The sequence below is a fragment of the Rhamphochromis longiceps genome, linkage group LG12 (assembly GCF_057381845.1).
Source record: "Rhamphochromis longiceps isolate RC_006_pf linkage group LG12, R_longiceps_female_GT1.1, whole genome shotgun sequence".
NCBI classification, from domain to species: Eukaryota; Metazoa; Chordata; class Actinopteri; order Cichliformes; family Cichlidae; genus Rhamphochromis; species Rhamphochromis longiceps.
The window spans coordinates 36472665-36497568 of NC_140568.1; the positions used below are offsets into that span (position 1 = coordinate 36472665).

Here is a 24904-nt window from a genome sequence, read left to right on the forward strand (position 1 = left end):
GAAATTGGTTGTTCAAAGCACACTGATCCACTGTGTATTTGGGAATTACTGTTTTACTGCCTGTTATTGATAAGTGTTTTTCAGTTTTTCCTGAAGGAAAGATGGCAGTCCATCTTCCCACTTGGAGAACATGCACACATTAACTTTATTAGAAAAAAATACTGTTCACATAAGGAGTCCATAGGCCCAATAAACATCGACCCAATGTACAGTGTATTTCCTAGATAATATTTATAATTTATTAACAGACATAGCATCTGGTAGTTTCGATACCTTGTGTGTGGGAATGTAAGTCAGAATGAGTCTTGGATTTCCTACATGCCTTTCCTCAATTGCCGTTGGTGCTGCTGACTTCCTTTCTAAGAGGTCCTTTCTTTATTTTCCTCAATTTCTCTTTTTCAGTTGTAGGGTGACCATTTGAAATTGCTCGTCACACCTTCCCGCTTCTTATTCCACACACTCACATTTACAGTGTGAAAGACAGAATACCCCCCCCCCCCCCCCCCCCCACGCCACACACACACACACACACACACCACCCATAGACCACCCCCAAATCAATCCACTGCCCACCTGCAACCAGCAGCCCCCACACCTTTCACACAAGCAGGCAAAAACCCACAAACATGCACAGAAAAATAAATTCTCTGGCATGACTGTCACAAAATTTACATTCACAATTCCCAAAGTCCTCTTCCCATCATCTTATCCATCCTTCACTGAATCTTTCATTCACTCAATCTCGCCCTGTTTCTCTTACTCCTCAAGGAGAGGCTGGCTGTACAGAGTGAAGGAAATTGATAAGGAAATTGGAGAAGGGTGACTGTGTAAGTATAGTGAGAGTGGAACATGCTTTATGAACATGGAAGAGAATGGTGGCTAAGTTGTATTTCAGTTCAACTTTGACCAGTCATCTACTGAGAACTGCAGATACCATGATAACCACAGCTTTCACAACAGTCAAATACACCCACATACACCATGTAGACTTCACACAGTAGTATGTATAGTAGTACCTTATTAGTATTTGGAAAATAATATTCCCTGTTGTAAAGCTAACAGAAAAAATGTAATAAGGCTTGGTTATGTTATGATGATTAACCCACATATGACAGAATCAGTCTTTCTCCTGCTATCTATCTCTTTTCTAACCTGAAGGCCATTTTATAGCCGCTGTTGTCTTCCTCCCTGGTAGTGCAAACTAAAGGTGACAATACAACTGCTGGACCTGTTTTGGTGTTATTTCAGCTTGTTATGCACCTCTCAATTTCTGGCTAAGGTGATGCAGTCTCATTGAAAGCACTGTTGTCCGTTTTTGCTGCTATTTCAATGTAACTAAACAAAGGCTCAGAGAATTTCAGATTGTACAAAGGGAGATGTTATGACAGCTTGAAAAGATGCAATTTTGTTTGTAGAAAACCTGGACAATTTCTTTGCTTCTGATTTCGGCTACTTCTCCTCCTACACCAGAGCTGATGTGGAGGTTTTGTCTGAGTGGTGACACATACTTCATGGAAATATTGCAGAATATTGTTTGGCAAGCTCTCACCACTGACATAAATGCTATGATGACATCAGTGCATAAGACTTGACCAATGCAGTGACCATAAGTAGGCCATAAAACATTGTATTGGCTATTTCACAGCCATCTGATATCACGCCAAAGCTTAAAATGGACACGCATGCTGAAGTTTCAGTACCAGCAGGGGGAGATAATATATTTAAATCCAAGAAGTCGTTAGGGACCAAGGAACGTATTAAGTACATTCCAGGATTCTTAATCGCTAGAAACTAATAAATACAGTATATATATTTATATGTAAATGTGTTAGCAATGTCTGTTTAAATGCTTACCCATGATTTTTTTTTAAATGTTGGCTTGATATAAAATATCTCCGTCTGTTGGTCCTGCAGTTTACTACAATGTCTGCATGCGTGTCCATTTCGCGCTCCAGAGAGGCAAAGTGTGAAATGGACAAGTTGGACCGACGTTTTGTCATGATACTGGATTGTTTACAGAAGTATCTGAGAAGTAGTCCCTGGAAAAAGCTTGGAAAAGGACAGATCCCTTCAAAAAAGTAAAGGCGATTGGTTGAACCTTCTGTTTATTTATGTAAACTAACTTTTTTTGTTACTGTGAATTGGCTGCATATCTTAAAGCCTGGCAAGATGAATTCTATTATAATCTTATACTATGGATCTTGTGAGAATGTCTATAAAAAGGGCTAATGACAAAGACAGAGGAACATGAAAACAAACTGAGGAGAGGAGAAAAGTGATGCTGGGAGGTATACAGGATTAAAAAAAAGTAAGCAAATAAAAAAGAAGCAGGCAGAAAGTGAAAGGGGGTTACTGGATCCAAGCAAGTTGGATGGAAGGGTAGGGAAAGGGATTAGTGGTGGTGGAAAGAGATAGTAGTCAGACCATACCTGGGGAAATGTGACTCCACTGATCCTATGACAGGGACATCAATCAACAGGTGGTGTGCATGGGTGTGTTTGAAAATTGTGGGGTAGACAAATTCAGCAAACACACCAACGGGCAAGGACAAACTGAAAGGTAACTTAATCACAATAAAAAAGAGGGTGGACTGAAGCAATAATTCAAGGCAGGAATATGACTCTATCCACGACCACCTTGTTCATGTAAAAAACAGTGTTTGGGGTAGCCTGCTACCTGTGGTAGGCTAATACTATGTGCAGATGTTGAGGGTGTGGGCACCTATGACCATCTTGAAGGAAAGATATCCAAACTGCAAAATACAAAAACATTTGATTGACCAACAACCCCACAATATTGTGTTTTAAAGGTGTTTGTTTCTATGGGTACACCTGCAAAAACAATCAGTACAACTACAAATGGACAAGTTAGGACAGCAGCCTGCACTTTAAAAAAAAATGAATGACTTTCAAAGTTATCACAATAGTTTAATTGATTATCTTTCCATTTAAACATTTGCATATAGCAATATTATTTTTTAAAAATAATATTGTGTATGCTGGCTAGTCTTTTTGAGTGATCTGGGACATCCATCCATCTTTCCTTCCTTCCTTTTCCACTTTTCTGGGGCTGGGTTGTGGTGGCAGTAGGCTAAGCTGAGAAGTCCAGACCTTGCTCTCCCTGGGCATCTCCTCCAGCTTGTCTGGGGGAACACCAAGGCGTTCCCAGGCCAGCCAAGAGATAGAATCTCTCCAGCATGTCCTGGATGGGCCTCCTACCGGTGGGACATACCTGGAACACCTCACCCAGGAGACACCCAAGAGGCATCCTTGTCAGATGTCCGAACCACCTCAACTGGCTCCTTTCGATGTAGAGGAGCAGGGTTAGGGGGCTCTACTCTGAGCCCCTCCTGGACGGCTGAACTCCTTTCCCTATCTCTAAGGGAGAAGCCAGCCACTCTTTGGAAAAAAACTCGCTTTTGCTTCTTGTATCTGTGATCTCAATCTTTTGGTCACTACCTAAAGCTACCCAAAGGGGTGTAGATCAACCGGTAAACTGTGAGCTTCGCTTTAACCCTCAGCTCTCGCTTCACCACAACAGACCTGTACAGCACCCACATCACTGCAGCCGCAGCACCAATCCGTCTGTTGATCTCCTGCTCCATTCTCCCCTCACTTGTGAACAAGACTCCGAGATACTAAATCTCCTCCTCTTGGGGCAGTAACTCATCCCTGACCCAGAGTGGGCACTCCACCCTTTACCAGCTGAGGACCATCGCCACAGACTTGGAGGTGCTGATTCAAATCTGGTACCTGACAGCATAAATTGCATCTACACCTCATCATCTATCCCTCTCATCAATCCCTGTCTTCTGACTGTTTCTTTTGCTCTGCACAAATCTTATCCGTAGAAATGCAGAAATGCATTGCTAAGATACTCCAATAGTTGCCAGAAAGTGAAAGTCACACCTAATGCATAAGTTCTATAGACTTAATCCTGTTTGACATATTATCACTAAACACTTTGCAGGTCAAAAAGACTCTCAGGCCATAAGAAAAGGAAGTCCACTCCAATAACTAAACTTGTCACATTAGGATAAATTCCAGCTTTTAACATTACTTGGGTCTGGCATTGAGCACATTTAGACATAGTTTAAACCACTCAAAATGAGAACTTCAAAAACAGAAAAATCATCTGTTGTATAAGTGTGAGGCAACTGACCTGAAATAATATCTTGTTTTTCTGCAGGACAAGCGACAAGAGTTTCGATGCCTAAACAAAACAGTAACTAAAAACAAAAGCCCTTTAAATCTAGTTCTATACTTAAAGAAAAGTAAATTAAAGTGCATGCTAGTAAAGCACATCAGAGATGCAAAAACCCAAGGGCAATTTATTGAAGTTAACTGACGATCCAAATTCCCAACTAGTAAAAGTTTTATTAGATCCTTTGGCTTTGGAGGGGTCTTTCTACAGCTTTTTACAACTAATACTACAGCCCTGTTTTATAATATATGGTTTGTCTTCCAGATCCAGTTCAGATAGTCAGAATTTCCTTAGGGATTATTAAAGTATTCTGATTCTGATGACATCATCAGAGATTATTTCTTGGCCATTGTTTCTCCACAGCCACAGAAGACCTTTTACAACTTTTCACATGTCGATCAGTTGTGCCTATGACAATTACAGCTACATTAACCATTACAACCAATGGAGTTCCCCTAGAAGATTAAAAGTATCATTAATACTAGCGATAAGAGATCACGCAGGACAGTATAAGGAGGGACAGACAGCAAGAGAAAAAGAGATAGAGAGACCACCAAAATAAACTCTATGCTCATGATGAATGGGCTGCTCAGAAATAGAAAACTCATCCCTCTCTCATCCCCTCCATCCTCGTTCTCCCTGTTATCTCTTCTCCTTAACCACTCTTTCCTTCCTTTCTTCCATAACTCACACCATCTCTATTTATCTCGCTGTATGTGTCTGCAGCTCTTTCAGTCTCCGTATTTCTTTCCGTCTCACTCTCTCAGATAGTGTGCCATCTGTGTGATCAATGGAGTTCATTCTTTTCAAAAAATTCTACCATGATAGATTTTCTTTCCCGTGTTGTGTCTGCACTGAATGAAGCAAAAGCAACCTGATGTTTTGATGCTTTTATCAAACACTTAAATTTGGACATTTGGTGGATTTTAACAATTCCAAAATATGTAACTGCTTTATTAGAAATATTAACGTTTTAATAAAATCACAACTACTTTGCTAGCCATGCCTAAAAATTTATAACGTATACTTTTTTGTTTAAGTCTAGAACAAAAAGAGACAAAAGCACACACACGATAACAACAATGGTAAGACTGGCAAAGAGGAACAGAAGATTGAGACCATAGAGGGAACTTGACAGAATTAGTTGGCTGATGACTGTCACACATGAATGGAAATTGCAAGTAACGGTAATTGGGTAGCATGGTTTTCTCCTGTGGTCACAAGACAAGAATCCTATCAGCTTTTCAATAGTATTTTAATTTTGCCACCAGAGAATACAAAGTACTACATCTACTACTACATCATACATTGTAACCCTAAGAGTTGTTACAGAATAGAAAATTGAAGCAATTAAATCAGGGAATTGCAGCATTGACGGATTTCACAAGTGATGCTGGCTGCATCACAGAGTGTATATCACATTCTGTGAAAATACCATCTTACCAGCTAACACTGTATGCTGTTTTGTGAACAACAAACCGCAGATTGCTAGTGACCTGAAAGAACTACTTAATATAAAAAAGAAAGAAAAAGGGGGAAAAAAGCCTCAAGGTCTGGGGACAGAAAAGAACTGAAAAGGGTGTAGAATGACCTAAGGGTGAAACGGAGGAAATGCAAAAACTCCTACAGGTGGAGGCTGGAGGGCAAACTTTAGCAGAACAACATGAAGGGTATGTGGAGTGGAATTAATAAAATCATTGGGTTCAAGTGGACAGAGAGACGAGCACGGGCAGCCTGGAGAGAGCAAATGAGCTAAACAATATCTTCAGCAAGTTTAGTTCAAAGGCCTGTGCTGCCTCCTCCATCACACACACACTAAGTTCCACACAACCCCCCAATACCTTCCATTATTTACCTTTCTCTTTTGCTTACCCCCAAGAGATCTTACCCACATGTGATAAACCACCTCCTACTTGACTTTGACTTCTAGTGAGGTTGCAAGACATCTGGAGAAACTACATCAGGACAAGGGGCTCTAAGGGCCTGTGCTAGCTGTCTGTCTGTGATTCACATTTGCATCCTGTCTGCAACCTGAAGCAGGAGAAGATACCAGTGTTTTGGAAAACGTCATGTTAGAAACTGAGACCCCAGCGGTACAGTCACACTCATGAGAGTCATAAGCTCACAAGCAGGAAAAACTGTGATTGGAGAACATGTAAAGGGGCGACCAACCAACCACCAAAGTGACTCTGATAGTTCAAGATGGCAATAAAACAGCAATAGACTCAGAATGCTATCAGCTTGCAGTCAAATTGGGTCAAATTGGCAGGCAAAAAAATCAGTGTAATCACCAGGTAAACACCGATCTTTCTTAGTCACAAAGAGGTTGCCATCCTAGTTTTGCTGTAGTGTTACTGAACCATTAACAACTATTGACCAGGTGCCATCACATGACATCTGATTAAGGTGCTGGAGAGACTAGTTTGAGTTATTTTGAAATTGCAGGTGAAAACATCTCCAGTTAACAAATAGACCAAATCTGTAAATGGATGACACATTAATCTACATGCTGCAGAGAGCATGCTCCTATTTTGGTAGTACCAGCTGCTTTGTGAAGATCAGGTGCATTTAACACCATTCAGCCAGCTACTGAGCGAGAACCTACAGGAAATGGCAGTAAACACATCCGCCATCTCGTGGATTACAGAGTACCTGACAGACAGGCCATAGTATGCGAGGCAGTCCTCTTTCTGACTTGGTGATGTGCTCCACAGGAAGATGTGCTGTCTATTTGTGTTCACCTTTTTACACCTCAGACTGAGATGTAAGAGGTACTGAAGCGGACATCCTTCAATGTGTACAGCAATGTTGGCAATTTTCTACCAGTCAGTTATGGGGTACATAGCGTTATTTAGAATCATTCTTGTAGAATAAGTCAATGAATTTGTAAATGTGTGTTTTGAGTGGTCAGTAAGTAGAAGCCAGTCCAGTCCATTCCATAGTAAATCAGGAACAACATTTTAAAACAATTTGACACATTCTGCTTTGGCAGTGAATGGCAACCCTGAATCACATCAGATACATAAAGATGGATTATGCATCTCAAAATGTTTTCATATTAAAGTTCTCCCTCCATTTTTATGTATAACAATTTACTTTAATATACACTCTAGCCTTTTACTAAGCTGTCTAAACATTCATCATTCATCCACACAGTAACCGGCACTTTTTTAAACAAGGCTGACAATGAAAGATAGTCTTTGTGTGCATGTATGCCTGTGTGTGTTTATGTGTGCACCTCTCTCTAATTAAATTTAAGAATCAGACTCAATATTTAACCAACACAATATCGGGCACTGCTGATAACATTGTCAAATCTTGGTATCTGTCCTTTTCACTCATACCCATCTGGCTTTTCTCTTGCTCTCTTTCTTTCTTTCTTTCTTTCTTTCTCGCTTTTCCTGCCCTACACGCTTCACTGTGTTTTGATTACTGGCTGAATTTGTGTCTTTGTACTTGGAAATAGAGCAGGATGGGCATTTTGAGAGGGGGAAGAAGGATCACAGATGGGCCTTGTCAAATCTCTGTACATCTGGCCTTCTCCCTGGCCAGTTTTCTACACAGAGAGACACAGAATGATCTATACTAATATTTCATGACCATTTTGTTAATCATGATCATGCATGCACAAAGATGAATAAGGGACAGGGATAGTTCTGAATGTCATATAAACACATACGCATAGTTAACCATGCATGCCCATGAATGAAACACGCACACTCGAGTGCTCATAAATACACACACACACACAAAGACAAACTGTGCAGCAGGACACAGTGGGTATGGACTCCTGTTGTGGTTTATGGTTGCCAAATAATGATGGCAGGGAATCAGGATCATGCCAGGTTTAAAGGTAGCCAATAGCATGTCAGTATAAGGATGACAGAGGGCCAACTCTGACTTGTTGTATAGCGCCACCAATTGATGGTGTGTCTCTTTCCACTGAAAGCCCTTTTTATAGCAATGCATCTTTAAAAAATATATAGATTTCCTGTATTTTGGCATTTATTTAATTTGTAACTCGGGTTTATTAAATTGCCCCCAAAGCTGTGTTTTTTGGGGTGCAAGGCTGCTACCAATCACATTGCAATCAAACATTGATCAGTGCAACAGTGCAAATAGGACAATATTACATTAATATGCAAAGGAACTTTTTTTCCCCCAATTTGTTTCTCATATTTTGATGATGTTAATGACTCCATCCAAGGGTCAACTTTTGTCTGCATGAAAACGCTCTGCATGCACGTATGTTTATCACCTGTCCAAGGTCCCTTTCCTAGATTGGGACATATGCTTCATAGAGTCCTGTGGACACACACACACACACACACACACACACACACACACACACACACACACACACACACACACACACACACACACACACACACACACGACATACATGCAGCAATATGCACCTCAAAGGTACTCATAATGATAGAATAAGAATAAAGAAAAAGGAAACCTGGAGCTTACTAAGAAAATGTACTGATTATATGACCACATGACCTATCTGCCAGACATGATTATTTCGAGCTATATCAGAAAACCAACTGCAGGTACATTTCAAAGGAGCTTCTTTCCGCCAATGACTCTCAACCTCCAAGAATAATAGGTATCAAAATATGAAGTGCTTATCTCCATGCTGCAGCCATAAATCTGCATAATGTGGCATAATGTTGATCTCTAATACTACATGAAGTTTCATATCAAGTAATAAATATGACATCACCTTCATAGGTTATTTTTTATGGAATAAACCAAAGCACTGAAGATCAATGAAATAAGTATTTTTACATATTCTAAAAGCCTCTTACATTACACAGCCAACGACTCAAGACTGAATAGGTCAAATCTCCTGCATTGTTTGTAATATATTGAAGAAAAAGGTGTTGGGTAAGCAATAAAGTTCTATATTCGACAAAGTTTGCAGGGTTAGGGCAGTTTTCTGACTTTCTCCTTTCCATGTACGTTTGAAACAGTTCTGCCAGAAACCTCTGCTACTCTTCTGTACTCTCAAGAAATAAAGCATTTTACTGTACCTTTAGTGGTACTAAGGCGTATCTGTAGGTACGTACCATCTATGGTACTGCAAATGTACTCTCAACAAGAGTCTTAAGCCTAAAGAGACCCACCTTTAACCTCTGGTGATACCTAATGTATTGGTGCAAGATCTGACTTTTTTTTTTTTTGTTTTTGTTTTTTAAAAGGTAAAAAAAGAAACTGGGTACCCACTAATTTGTATGATATATTTAATTTTTATATTTTTGTATATTTAAGGACAGAATTTCTAGGTGAAGTCAAGTGGCAGAAGGCTTCCACTTGGGAATCTGCTTTTCACAGATGATGTGGTTCTGTTGGCTTCATCAGGTGGTGGCCTCCACCTTGCACTAGAGTGTTTTACAGCTGAGTGTGAAGCAGCAGGAAGGAGAATCAGCACCTCCAAGTCTGTGGCCATGGTCCTCAGCCTAAAACTTCAGGGTCAGGGATGAGTTATTGCCTCAAGTAGAAGAGATTAAGTATCTTGGGGCCTTATTCATGAGTGAGGGGATCATGGGAGTGGGACATCAACAGATGGATTGGTGCTGTGGCTGTGGTGACGCAGACACTGTACCAGTCCATCATAGATGTCAATCTTCTCACCTATGGTTAGTGACCGAAAGAAAGAGGTTATAAACTCATTTTCCCCCAAAAATGAGTTTTTTTGGAAGGGTGGTTGGTCTTTCCTTTAGAGAAAGGCCAACTGGGATAGATGTCCCAGTGGGAGGAGGCCCTGGGGCAGACACAGGGCATACTGAAGAGATTATATCTCTCAGTTGGCCTGTGAATGCATTGGCATCCCCCAGACAAGCTGGAGTAGGTGGCCGGGGAAAGGGAAGTCTGGGCTTCTCTGCTCATGTTGCTGCCCCCAAGACCCGGCAGCAGATAAGCAGAATAAAATGGATAGATATTTTAATTTTATGTTTTATTTTGTAAAATAAGCAAAGGAAAGTGGAGAAATTTGTGTTTGGCTGATTATTTTTATGTTGTAACAGTACCTCTTGGCAGTATACCATCAGACATTAGGTGCTTGGTGACAAGCACGCCACATTTGCCTGACTTGGTATTGTGCAAAATGAAGTTGCAGCATTATTTGGAGTGAGCCTTAGAATCATCTCCAAATTTAAGGGGATATACAGTGGGGCAAAAAAGTATTTAGTCAGCCACCGATTGTGCAAGTTCCCCCACTTAAAATGATGACAGAGGTCAGTAATTTGCACCAGAGGTACACTTCAACTGTGAGAGACAGAATGTGAAAAAAAAAATCCATGAATCCACATGGTAGGATTTGTAAAGAATTTATTCGTAAATCAGGGTGGAAAATAAGTATTTGGTCAATAACAAAAATACAACTCAATACTTTGTAACATAACCTTTGTTGGCAATAACAGAGGTCAAACGTTTACTATAGGTCTTTACCAGGTTTGCACACACAGTAGCTGGTATTTTGGCCCATTCCTCCATGCAGATCTTCTCGAGAGCAGTGATGTTTTGGGGCTGTCGCCGAGCAACACGGACTTCCAACTCCCGCCACAGATTTTCTATGGGGTTGAGGTCTGGAGACTGGCTAGGCCACTCCAGGACTTTCAAATGCTTCTTACGGAGCCACTCCTTTGTTGCCCGGGCGGTGTGTTTTGGATCATTGTCATGTTGGAAGACCCAGTTCTCACTGATGGAAGGAGGTTTTGGCTCAAAATCTCACGATACATGGCCCCATTCATTCTGTCCTTAACACGGATCAGTCGTCCTGTCCCCTTGGCAGAAAAACAGACCCATAGCATGATGTTTCCACCCCCATGCTTCACAGTAGGTATGGTGTTCTTGGGATGCAACTCAGTATTCTTCTTCCTCCAAACACGACGAGTTGAGTTTATACCAAAAAGTTTTACTTTGGTTTCATCTGACCACATGACATTCTCCCAATCCTCTGCTGTATCATCCATGTGCTCTCTGGCAAACTTCAGACGGGCCTGGACATGCACTGGCTTCAGCAGCGGAACACGTCTGGCACTGCGGGATTTGATTCCCTGGTGTTGTAGTGTGTTACTGATGGTGACCTTTGTTACTTTGGTCCCGGCTCTCTGCAGGTCATTCACCAGGTCCCCCCGTGTGGTTCTGGGATCTTTGCTCACCGTTCTCATGATCATTTTGACCCCACGGGATGAGATCTTGCGTGGAGCCCCAGATCGAGGGAGATTATCAGTGGTCTTGTATGTCTTTCATTTTCTGATGATTGCTCCCACAGTTGATTTTTTCACACCAAGCTGCTTGCCTATTGTAGATTCACTCTTCCCAGTCTGGTGCAGGTCTACAATACTTTTCCTGGTGTCCTTCGAAAGCTCTTTGGTCTTGGCCATGGCGGAGTTTGGAGTCTGACTGTTTGAGGCTGTGGACAGGTGTCTTTTATACAGATGATGAGTTCAAACAGGTGCCATTCATACAGGTAACGAGTGGGGGACAGAAAAGCTTCTTACAAAAGACGTTACAGGTCTGTGAGAGCCAGAGATTTTCCTTGTTTGAGGTGACCAAATACTTATTTTCCACCCTAATTTACGAATAAATTCTTTACAAATCCTACCATGTGAATTCATGGATTTTTTTTCACATTCTGTCTCTCACAGTTGAAGTGTACCTCTGGTGCAAATTACTGACCTCTGTCATCATTTTAAGTGGGGGAACTTGCACAATCGGTGGCTGACTAAATACTTTTTTGCCCCACTGTAAACAGACTTTTCAGTAGTATAATATTCATTGCCAAGAAGCACTGTTACATCAACAAAATAATCAGTTTGCAGATTTTACTGCTTTGTTGCTTTACATTCCTTATGTTACTTTGCTAAGTTAATTTTATATATAATTATATCTATTTGTTTTTAATTTTATCCAGTCATCTACCTGACTTGCATATTAATAACAATTTCCAGTCTTACCCACTATTCAATCCACAATTAATTCCACATGCCTGAAGGGAGGAAACGCTGGAGGCACAGTGAGAAAACATGGCACCATCATCAGATGAAGAATAAAGAGAGTAACCAATAGAGGGTAGATTTTTAGGGACAGAACTTCAGTTTGAGATTGTACAGTAATACAAAGTCATAACCATTATGAATTTGAGAAAAAGTTATAGTTTTAGAATTATTTTTCTCTACAGATTTTAATTTGGTAGCAGCCATATTAAGCTTCACTCCAAAGCTTTAGTGATACAGAAAAGTATCCATCTGTTCTAAACTGACCTGATACAAGATTTTGTGGTGAAGTGTAATGTAAAGCATATTAGCATCTTCAATCAGTCAAATGCTTTGTCTGCTCATTTTTCCAGAAATGTTTCAGTTTTTGTCTTTATCATTTTTTTATTTTTCTCTTTTCTTGTGTTTAGTCGTCTTCCTCTACTTCAGTCTTCTTCCCTTTATTCTATTGCTCTCTTACTGTTCTCTTTTCCCTCTGCTTGTCTCTCTCCCTTTAAACTGTTCCCTATGTGCCCACGCACCATAACCAAACCAGCCTGCTTATTCATGTTTCACTGAGGTATCACTTTATTTCTGTGCTATTATTTTTTCTGTGTAGTCGCCTCGGTATGACTTGCCCCAGACAGCGCTACGCTGTCCCACCCTCATTATATTTTCACACTTCGCTTCCCTAGGACACAAAATGCACACACATTTCCACACACACCAAATGCATTATGTGTGTCTTTTGTTTATGCCAGCTTGGGTTCAATGGAAATCCATCTGTGTGTGGGTTTTTTTTGTTTTTTTGTACGTGTGTATAGGGAAATGTAATAATTTATTCTTTTTTTGGTGTTTTTACCATAGTAGGTTGCCTTGTAGGTTATTCATTCATGATAGTTTCCACAGTATGCTTATTGTTATCATCAGGACCTGCCATCACTACAAAAACACTGCACTATAGGCATAAAACTTTCGTAAGTAGGTTCAAATTTTTTTTTTAAATTATCTTTTAAAAATGGATAAACATTAGTATATATTGATAGCAAATCAAACGTAACTTTTATTTTACATATATTGCTAACCTGCCAAAGCTTAGCTTAAACAGACAATAAAACACACTGCTGTCACCCTACTCAATCCTGCTAAATCCGAATTGATGGAAAGAAGGAGGCACCTTTCTTAAAGTGTGCAATATCCACTTTACACCAGAAATAAATAATAAGAATCACAGAATATAGTGAAATTAAAATATTTTGAAATACCCTGTACAGTATAAGCAAAACTATTTTAACATTTGGTGAAAAAGTTCTTTTGTAGTAAGCAGCTGGTAAGCAGGTGTTTACCAAAATAAGTTTCCAGGGCATTACGTGCATACATCTGAATCTCTGGCAACATTTATGGTACTGTAACCGAAGACCAAAGCTAGCTTAAAAAAAGAACCATTCTCTTCCTTGACTTTACTAAGCTGTAACATAATGAAATATTTATGGTGGGGGCATTTAGCTTCACAATTAAACAGGTTACAGTAAGTGATCAATTCTGTGCTTCAGTGCATTCCCAACAGTGCTTTCATCAGAATTCCTTGCTCTCTTTGGAACTGAGATACTGCATCAAAACCACAGTAATCTGAGGCTACAAACTCCCAATGTTTATGAAATGTCTGGCAAATATGCTGGAAGATGGATAAAAATTGAATGTAAATATATGGAAATAAACTGCAAAGGAGCAATATGTCATTTTTGATATATGCCTGTGTAAGGCCTTTAGAATAGGGATGAAAAACAGCGATGCATTAATGTAACCTGTGATGCTCAGTCTAACACTAATATATAAAACTGTGAGCTAATGTGTTCGCACATATTTTGCCTTGTAAAGAAACTATAGAGAAATACAGTGTATTTTGATCTGTGTTGGTGGTTTTTAACACGTATGATTTATTTAGAAAAGCTAATTGATGTGTGCATATGTTTATATCAGTATATGTAAAAATGAATAGATAACACAGCCCAGTCAGCCTTGCATTTAAATACTTGAATTTATGTTGGCAGATGATTAGCTGCTTTGGATTTCTGTAAAAACTGAGGCTGTAAACAGTAAACATTAGATATTTGTTTAATGAAAGGAGTGTTTTTATAATTCTAATGTTGTTAATTATTTTCTTTTCATTTTTCTTGTCTCCATCCTTTTTCTCTTATGCTTTTTTCTCCTTATTTCTCATTTTCCTCATTTATCACCCATCTCTCATCAGTGTCTGACAGCCCCTCAGTAGCAGCAGGCGGTGGACCAGGCGGAGGGCCGGACATCTCCCAGTCCCACTTCTCCTCCTCTCTTCCCACCTACCTCCCTGTCCAATGCCAACTAAGTGGTGCTGATTCCGCCTTCTTCCTGCGAGAAGCCAATCAGGAGGTTATGCGAAATGGCAGCCTATCATCACGGACTGAGCCATTCTTTCTCCACCAGCTAGAACCAGGCATTTCTGCCCCACACTCTCTGCCAAGTGTAAACTGCAGTTATGGAAATCTGAGCACTGAGCAGCCAATCCCTGTGGAATTGCTTCAAGGTCCACCACCACACCTGCTCCTTTCAACAAACCGTGTGACGTTGAACTGGAAGGTCAAAGGTCAGGTAGTTGTGCCTAAAGTGGGATCAACAAGGCCCTGGATACAGGTATTGTATTGTTTTATATTGTTTATATGTTTTTTCAAACATATACTGACTTAACTTTGAGGCTTCACATACAATACACTTACCCATTCAAGAATCAAGAAGCACTAGTTACATCATTTGGTAATTTATTTACCTGTATGTGCTTGCATTCAGCTTTATTTAATACTTAAAAATTGATTCAATTTATTACTCAATGAAAACAATGTAAATGCACCTGCTCTTAGAGACATGTTTTTTTTTTTATCCTGTTAAACCTGCTTCAATTTTTTTGGCCACTAGGGGTGGTAGGGAGTAAAGTTGAACTAGAAAGCATCTCAGCAAACACATGTTTGCATATCTGGGAGAAAGGAAGGATATTAGTATTTATCATATTTATATCCATCTGATTGGAGAAGCTCCCATATTCAATTTCTGTCCTCTCTGTTATGGTTTCCTCAAATTCTGAAAGGAAACAGTACAGTTCTGTAGCAGCTAAATACTCCATTATGTTCATAGGCTAGTTGCCCATTTTTTGTGCCATACAGCAGGGAAATGTAAGAGCAGTGAGAGTAAGCCAAAACAATAAAGCTGTGGTTCAGAAAATTAAACCAATGAGCTGTAAAGCTAAGAGGCTGCAGAGTCAGGTGATAATTCTTTATCACTTTATCACCAGGAGAAATACCCTTTACACACAGTAATTTGGTCCAGTGCTTATACAACATAAAAACATTAAGTTGCCCAGCTTTAATGAATAGACGAATATCTGAGATCTGTAAATGACAGGGAAGAAAATGGTTTTATAAAACAGAGAGACAGATAACTTATAGTCTTTGATTGCGTCTTACTAGCTGTCCAGATTTTTCCATTATGACATTATAGGCTTTTGTTTCTTCTTCAGGTATTATTTTACCTGGTAGGGCGGCGTTGGGATGAGCCTGAACCACCTCCATCATCCCTCCTCCCATGCATCAGGGCCTTGGCCATCCGTGACACTAGTGAAGCAGCACCCTCGGCAGGCTGCCGACTCATGGGACCATCTGGTATCTGTGTTGTCCGTCTGGAGATTCCCCCAGCTTGGTTTACACCACCACAAGTGAGAAAGAGACCTCCTGAAGTGGCGCTACCATCAGTGGATGTGTATTACTCAATTATACCAGTGGAAGGTGCTGGTCAAGAGTGTCCCTCCACTGTTAATGAGCCATGGAAAGCTCCAAGTGCAAACCCTGGGCCACATGGTGGTCTGGCTATGGGCCTTGGGGGGCAGTGGAGCACCCTAGTGGATGAAGGTCTTCAAGACATGCTGAAAGTTGGTTCTGTTGCAATGAGCATGGGCCCTGTTTCTGCCAAAGGAGAAAGACTACAATTAGATGACAATGTGGAAGTTTTGGAGCCTCCCAGTCCTGTTCGGCTTGGCAGAACAGTGGCTTTTGCCATCTACATGAAGACAACTTCAAATACGGAACAGTTTACATTGAGGTGGGAATGCATACACTTTCACTTTATCGTCTGGCTTCGTTTTTATTTGTCATTCTGATATGCATTTCAGTTTCACTCTGGTTCTTTTTCTGTCATCTTCACTTATTTCTTTCCTTCCCATCCGCTCTCTCTCTTCTTTCAACACCGCCGCCTCCCGAGGTTGATGGCTGTCACCTTTGTGTACTCAGCCTCTTTCAGGAGCCAGCAATGCAAATAACAACTTCATGAATATTCATGTGTGAGCCAAGGAGGAAAGAAAACACTGAAAATGAAAAGCAGGAAAGGGAAAGGGTAACACTGAGGGACTTAAGGTTGGGAAGAGAGACAAGTATAATAAAAGGTAAAAAAAAAAGTCATGCAAGGTCAGCTACATTACGTTTGTTCTGACATAAGCAGCAGGATGTTTTCAGGTGGCTGTTTGTAGGGGGAATAAAATCTTTTCTGGTGACATAACGTTTATAACCCCTGATCTTGAGCTATTATGGAGATCTGCATTCAGTCTCTGCCTCATCATTTCACTGTCTTTAGGGATTTCAGTTTGACAAATGATAGATGTGCAAATTTATCATTCTATTTAATGTACATCCCAACACACATTGATGTGGCTTGCTGTAGTATTACCATAAAATTGTACTCCTACGAGGGTTAAAACAATTCAGGATATTTTGGGGAGCTTTGTGAACCATGTTATGACTCCCTTTGTCACATTAGGCCTGGCTTACTGTGTTTTAACATTTTCAAAGGATTTCATTTGATTTAGCTAGTGAAGGCTGGACAGCAAAAAGTACTTGGAACAGCTTTAGCTGATGCACATTTCCAAACGATGTGTTGCCTCAAGATATTTTCTGGTAAGTAAGGTGTCTTGAGCTGTTTCCACTCATGTATCAGGAGAATATCAGGATAGTCAAACATTTGTAGTTGTGTTTTCTCACATGTAACACATAGCAAGAGATAGTCAGCCTCAGAATCCTACAACTGGAAACAATCGGTTTGCTTTAGACAGGGCTGCTGCCTGAGTAGAGCTTTCAGGAGGCAACATGTGTGACATCCATTTACTCGTTGCAAATTCACTGGACAATTATCTGCTGTACTTTCACATGGTGCAATAATGTCTGCACGGCGTGGTTTGCACATTTGCATTTGTATGCAAAAATCCTCAGTTCAAAATCAGAACAAGACATAAACGTGCCCTCAGTGGGTCATAAGGTATCGTACTCTTAGTGTTAGTCCCAAGCTTCCAAAAAAGAATCTGTGTTAAATCAAAAATGTGGTTCCAGCTGCAGTGGAGAGTCTTGGGAGACGAGTGAACAGCCAGAAGAACCTTTATTCTTACATGTGTGCAGTTGGACATAACTCGGGCTTGGGAACTGCCATGTTTAAGACAGCCAGACTAACTGATTATATATATATATACTTCCAGCAGGTGATCTAACTTGATGCCTAATTCCTTTTTTTTTTGTACTGCACATTTGGACCATTTATGTTAAGTAAACTGATTTATGTAATCAAGGGACATATTTACTACCACAGACAGTCAAAATTGAGATTGATATTAAGCAAGTCAAAATCCTTTTACCATCAATTTACACTTAATGTGATAGTTCATCTTTAACCGCCACCAAAGTTTATTGTTGTTTACTTACGCTATTAAGAGATATTTTGGAATGGTTGGCATACACAATTGAGTAATTTGCACCACATGAACAGTTGCAACAAGGCTAGCAGGGGAGTCGGTAAAACACTGGTTATACACATTCAGAGTCACCATAAGGAGGCAGGACACAGAGTTGTGTTACTGGGGTTTTATGCATTAACTAAGGGACATAAAAGCCCTGCCTAGTTGGCTCAACAATAACAGCTTGCAAAGCTGGTAATGACAGAACTGTTTATGAAACACTTTACTGTTACCGTCTGATTCTAGTCAAAATGAATGGTCAGCCCCCAAATATTATTTATTTTAACTAAATTAACTGGCAGTTGGTATTGGCAGTTTGGTGTCATGAAATGGCATCCCAAATCATTGTGCACCTTATTGTTATGCATTATCCATGCCATCAATATCCTAACCCTGAGATGCATGCTAACCCTAACCTTTTCACATGTCATTTGACAGCATCAAATGACACCAGATAAAGGTTATGGCTAAGGTAAAGACCAGGGTTAGGACCGATAGTTGAAGAGAGAGATAGAAAATCAGTGAAAAATGCATTAAGATCCATCCATCCATCCATTCGCTTCCGCTTATCCTTTTCAGGGTTGTGGGGGGCGCTGGAGCCTATCCCAGCTGTCATAGGGCGAGAGGTGGGGTACACCCTGGACAGGTCGCCAGTCTGTCGCAGGGCCAACACACAGGGACAGACAACCATTCACACTCACATTCACTCGCACATTCGGATTGGATTATCCAATTAACCTATCCCCACATTAAGATGACAAGTGAAATATAGTCGCATGCTAATCATATGCATTGTTAGTTTAACTAAGCATTTTAAAAATACAAAAATACAGTTTCTGAGGTTATTTTATGATGAAAAGATGTTATAGATCAGTGTTCTTATATCTTCAAACAAATCAATACATTTAGAATTAATAGATTAAAAATACATAACCACCTGCACCAGTTTGTGGAAGCTATCCTGTTGCTTTTTGAATAAAGCTTTCTGCCCAATTGTGTTTTATGTATGTGACTAAAGACTGGCCACTTACGTAGTGCATCAAATGCAAAGTAGACAAGAACTCGTAGGTTTACTTGCTCGATTTACATTGACAGGTAAACAGAGAAGTGACAGCCTACACTCACCACAGATGAACAGCAGTCAGAGTTGTTTCACTTACATTTAGATTATGCACTTGAATTTGATGTGAGAAAACAGAATTCAGTTGACTACAGTCTGCAATCTAGTGGTGAGATTTTACACACAGTCAGTTTGACACATGTTCCTTACAGATACAACTATATCTAAAGTTGTGCATTTCTTTGCACAGCAAATGTGAAGTTGATCTCAGGACACAGAAGGAAACAAGAGGCGGCCAGAGTGCAATGCAACTTGTCTTGCTACCTGCTGACAAACACACACAGACACAGAGGGAAATAAATATTCCACCAACATCCAGTGTTATTTCTCTCTGCCATGAATACACGCATACATCATATGAACATTCATGCATACTGATGATGTTTGTTTTATGTGTGTGCATTAAGTGTGTATTGAAGCACACACCCAAACACAAAAAACACAAACTTACCTGTTGAAGTGATGAGATGTGATGTTTTGGTTCCCCCTACAGACACTTTATCTCTGCCTTCATCGTGGAACACCATTGTTGTGTGTATGTTTATGCATTGTCTTGTGGGTATGCAGTTGTGCCTGGTACTGCTATGGAAAGAAAGTGTATGGAATAAAAATCATCCTTTCCTTTTTTCCTTTCCTGTTATTTATTGTGGCTATCTCGAATTATGCTTTGTTTCTGCTTCTGTTCAGTGTTTTTTCTCTCCTAGGTTTGTCCACTCATTTTTCCATGTTTGAAAAACGTCCAACTTCTATTTTACATATTGCACTTATCTCCTATCTTTATGTCTCAGTTGAGAAATGTGCCTGTTTATATGTGTGTGTGTGTGTCCTACTTGCAAGTCTTGCCCTTTGCCCAAGCAAACAGTTCAATGGATAATCTCCCATGTTAGACGCAGAGTCAGACATGTAATAAGGCTTAAGTGGATTTCATTCCTGTGCGTGAGCGTGAGCGGGTGTGTGAGTATGTATGTGTACGACACATAATAAGCCTTAAGTGTGCTGCATTACGCTGAGGTGATGTGATTATGATAAACTGCTGAAGAGATGGAGGGACACGGAGAGAAAAGGAGTGAGAGAGACATACAAGAGTGAGAAATATTAGAAAATGGAATAAATGAAAAAGAAAATTATTAGAACAGTCTTAAGAGAAATGGGTAAGAAGGTAAAGCATTTCACTTGCCTTTCTTCTTCGTACTTCTGAAAAATTAACTAAGAATACGATGGAAGGACCAGTGACAAGAGGCAGCATGTGTTAACTAAATTGGACTGGGCATCCTTCCTGTATCAACTGGCCTTGAGCTTGTAGTCTCACATAACCATACATGATTCTGTCAGTTTGGGAAGAAACTACATGTCTACAGACAATGAGCTCAAACTGTCTAAAAGTGTGGTACTGATTAAGTTACACTGCCAAGTTTTCCTCCTCCAGTTCTTTTTTCCAGTCATAGCTTTTACTCTGGTCATTTTAAATGTTTCATTTTTCTACTACTTTGACTACATTTAAACAAAGTTAAAGGTTTCACCAGATACATCTCTGTTATCACTCAACTTCTCTTTGAACATCCAATGTGGTTTTAAAATAGATAGCTCTCGGTGTGTAATGTTGTTACTACCATGCTGCTTTGAGTTCGTTAATATCCTTTTATGGACTAAGAAGAAAATTAGAAGTAAAAATCTATCCATCCATCCATTTTCTTCCACTTATCCAATTCAGGTTCACCAGGGGGCTGGAACCCAGTTGGCTCTTGCTCATATTTTAAACATAACTAGCAGCCACTTTCTCATCATTCAATTTTCAAGTAGTCAGTTTTTTTTAATATTAGTTTTTTTTTTCAAAATATAAAAAATACTGTTGTGTAGAAACAGACATTTGACAAATGTTTTTCTCAAACTCCCCTTCACAGAGCAACTGTCTGCTCATTAACCATGTGACTGAGTGAAACGAAACATCATCAATTAACAGAACAGACATGCTAGATGAATTTCTAATTAGTTTTTGACACGCGCAAGCTTGGGCTTTTATAAACAATCAAAGAACTCTGTGATAATGGGTCAAGCATAAATTGACTCTTGGACTCTTTGTGCCTTAGCCTGTATTTCTGAAAGGCAAAGAGGAGAACATGGGGAGGAGAAAACACCTGAGAAAAGAAGCCAGTCTTTTTTTGTGCTCATTGTGTTATTCTTTTTACAAATTTGAGATGGGTTGTTTGTCATAAGTTTTTTTTCTCTATCTTGTTATGTCACTATTTTTCACTTCCATCTTATTAGCTGCACATTCATTTAGGTAACTCATCTTCAATGCTGTGCTCGCTGACGGGTTTCATTTCTTTACTCTGGGCTTTTTACCTCTTTCTTCCAGCATGCTTTTTGTTAAATGGCACATCCTTAAAATGACACAATGAGGAGACTAAGGTCATATGTATCAGATCAGAAAAAAGAGAGTGTTATGTAGACAGCAGAGGTGAACATTGTCTGTTTTTGATCACGCAGTCTGTGCTATGGTGTTTCTAGGTGTTTTTCCAGTGTCTACTGGTCTTCAAGTGTGTTTCAAGTTGGTCTTTTGTTTTCATTTCCTTTACTACATCAGTGTCTTCAGTTAAAGTGGCTGTTACTTACTTAGACTTCCAGTCTATTTTCTTCCCATGAGTGAGAAGGACTTATCCAAATGTCTGTAAAAAATTATTTCTGTAAACAGCACTGTAAAAAGTTTGGATAATGGTTGGCCTTGTATGCTATGTTTTTTCAAGGGTAGTCCCATGTTACAAACCTATTTTCCCCAGTTTCTGTGACGCCAAGTTCCACCCTCCTCTGTGCCAGCACCAGAACACATTGTTCTATGTTCTTTGTTAGAGGTTGCTCAACTTTAAAATATAATTATAGGTTGTGATAAAAGCTTGCACATTCTATCTGGCCATTTCCTCGGGATGGATGCTCTTTCACAGCCTTGTTTCTGCTGTTTCTTTTGCCTTGTGCATAAAGGCAATTAGAGTTATTGGACAAACTCTTGAACCAACCCAGAGTATATTTTGTTAATCTAAGCTATTGTTGCAGTCTCTACGATATGGTTTGCACCCTTAAGTAACAAATGATACAAATCAAGAACTTACTTTTTAATTGATTAAATCTGAGATCAGCAGAACAGAAAATTGCTCAAATAAAAAATAAAATCAAACCAGGCAAATTAGTTAGAATCTCTTAGCTCACTAATCAGTGACAGCATTGCCTGTAACTTCAAAAGGCGGAAAATCAGGGCAAAACTTGATGATGAATTCATGTTCGGCGCAGCTCCAATTCAGTCAGCATTCAACGAAAAGTATTTAATATCGTCTAAATCTGTAGAAACCCTTGTCATAGCATTTTGATGCTTTGAATCAATGATTAGTTGAGCATTTCAGCATTTTTCATCAGTGGGAATGTTGACAGGCTGAGGGTCAAAGTGATTAGTATCTCCCTCATTAAAAAGCTGTCATCTTGAACTGTGCTATCGTTGTTTGGTTAGCTAATTAGTGAGATGATTACTGATGAGGGGATAAATGCCTTGTGTGCGCGCGCGTGTGTGAAATGTAGATAGACAGCGATAGATTACTGAAAGGGAAAGAAGTTTTCTTTCTGCTTCTGTTGTCTGTATATTGTTTATTTTATCTTAATCCATAGACCAATTCAAAGGTGTGCTTTTCTGGAAATTGGAAAGGAAGTATCCTGACTACTTTTACTTAAAAGTGAAAAAGGTAACAATGAAAGTCTGATCTAGAAACATTTCAGTTTTTTTCACACTGTTAGCCACACTTTGGTCTTATTTTGAAAGTTCAACCAGCTTGAAATTAATTTAGTTGCTTCTCACAAAACAATCCTAGTCCTGTGGTTGGACGTACTCCAGCTCCACTGTCTTGTGCAACAGCTGCGAATCAAGCAAGCATTCACTTGGTTTAATTGTTCAGGTGAAGAAATGTTCAAGTAAGCAATCTGGAACTCAGTATGGACGATGGGGTTTTTTCAAGTCGTAATTATAATCCAGAATACAATGTGTAAAATGTACACATTTTTTAAACCTGTAGTATGCTCACCAATTACAGCAGTGCTGAAACTGACACTTAAAGCTGCAACATCAACCCACACATCCTAAACAAATGTCAGGTTTAAGCAGCTTTCAAGAAAAACAAAATCCTTTTTTCAATGACTCAAAATATCTTATAATGGCTGCAAATCTGATTTTAAGAAGATAAATGTTCTCTTCCTTTGTGCTAAGTTTGAGACAAGTATGCAGCTTAACTGGACCTTAAGGGTCATATATTATATGTAATATCTAGTGCCAAAGAAAACAAGCATTGCTTCTTCACTGTCATCACTTTTCTTTCAGCCCTGCTATACTGACATTGAATAAGGTTTGGACATAATAAGGAAATCTGTTATGTCTGACGGACATAAAGCTGTCACTTTAGTGGCTTGAGAAAACCAACATGCACTATATTTCATCTTTGCATAAATCTTATCTATTTTTATTGTGTATGTTTTTATATTTTTTCCTGTTTCCTAGTTTACTTGCTGGTTTAATTATTTTCCCATTTGTTGTTTCTGTGTGTGTTTGCTTGTGTATGTGTAGGGATTAGTGGATTTTTCCTAGGATCAGAGGGGAGATGTAGTTCTAAGGACCAGCTTGTCCTCTCTGGTGGTTACACTGCACATACACACCATACCCTCTGTATCTCTCTCTCTCACACACAGACACACACAGAATGCCGAGCATGCCTTTATTCCACAAAGCTCCACCATCGATTTCACCTCAAAGGCTCTCTCACCAGGATGAAGGCAGAATCAGTTGTATTTTCTGAACTGTGTATATCTGTGCGAGTGTGTGGATGCTTTTGAGTAAATATAAAGCATATGATTAGTGTGGCAAATACTAATAAAATTACTCAGTCACATTATGAAGACCCACCTCTCTTCTGGGGACAAAAAGAATGAAATATAAAAATCTGAATATGATATAAATAGTTTAAGATTTAAGGTTGCTTGCTTACAGTGGGTAGCTTTTTCACCTCTGTTTGTGTTGGTCCTGTGATAGACTAAACCTGTCCAGGCTGTACCCCGTCTTCCACCATAAAATAAGTAAAATAAGTTCCAGCCAGGATAAACAGTTAACAAATAGATACATACTTAATTAGTTAAAAAAGTCACTTTAGTTCTCCAACTACGTTAAATTTTATTACAAAAAATCACTTTTTTTATTTAGTGAGAGTGAAGTAAAATGAAAATCATATACTCAATAAGACATCTGCACCTCTAACTTTAATATGTTAAACATTTTACTACACCCGAGTATCTCCCGTTTTTTCCAGCCATCTCTCTGTATTGCTGTCTTCCTTTGTGCTTAGATCTTTTTTTAGTCTATTTATCATATCCGCTAAAGGAAATCTTTTACATCCCTTAGATCAGAGATCACTTTTGTTGTCCATTCTCTATTTCAGTCTGTGCTTCTGCAGAGGCAGCACAGCACTCTAAATAATCACCTTAGCCATTAAATTGAGCTCCAGACAGCATGTACCTCCACTTGGATACTGTATATCTCTCTTTAGCCTATTCTCTGCTTGAATTGCCATGCGCTCATGCATACTGTGAGAAGAAAAAAATCCTTCATGTATTCAAACTGCCTGAAGGAAAATGTATCACATTAGAGGTCACAAGTCTAATTCTCCATAGTCACTTGGATATATTTCTTGTCCCTATATACATCTTTTTCATATATAATCATTAACTGTCTTGTTGCATTACTGACTGGATAATTAGACATGAACAAGT

General features: G+C 39.4%; 1 protein-coding gene across 1 annotated transcript in view; it reads left to right on the forward strand.

Annotated features, from left to right (window-relative positions):
- Positions 1–24904, forward strand: part of LOC146657803 (transmembrane protein 132C) — a 296469-nt gene that overhangs the window by 83589 nt on the left and 187976 nt on the right. Inside the window, exons 2-3 of the mRNA XM_085426136.1 lie at positions 14443–14861; positions 15739–16316. Coding sequence (XP_085282262.1) covers positions 14443–14861; positions 15739–16316 — 997 coding nt within the window. The remainder of the gene's footprint in view (positions 1–14442; positions 14862–15738; positions 16317–24904) is intronic.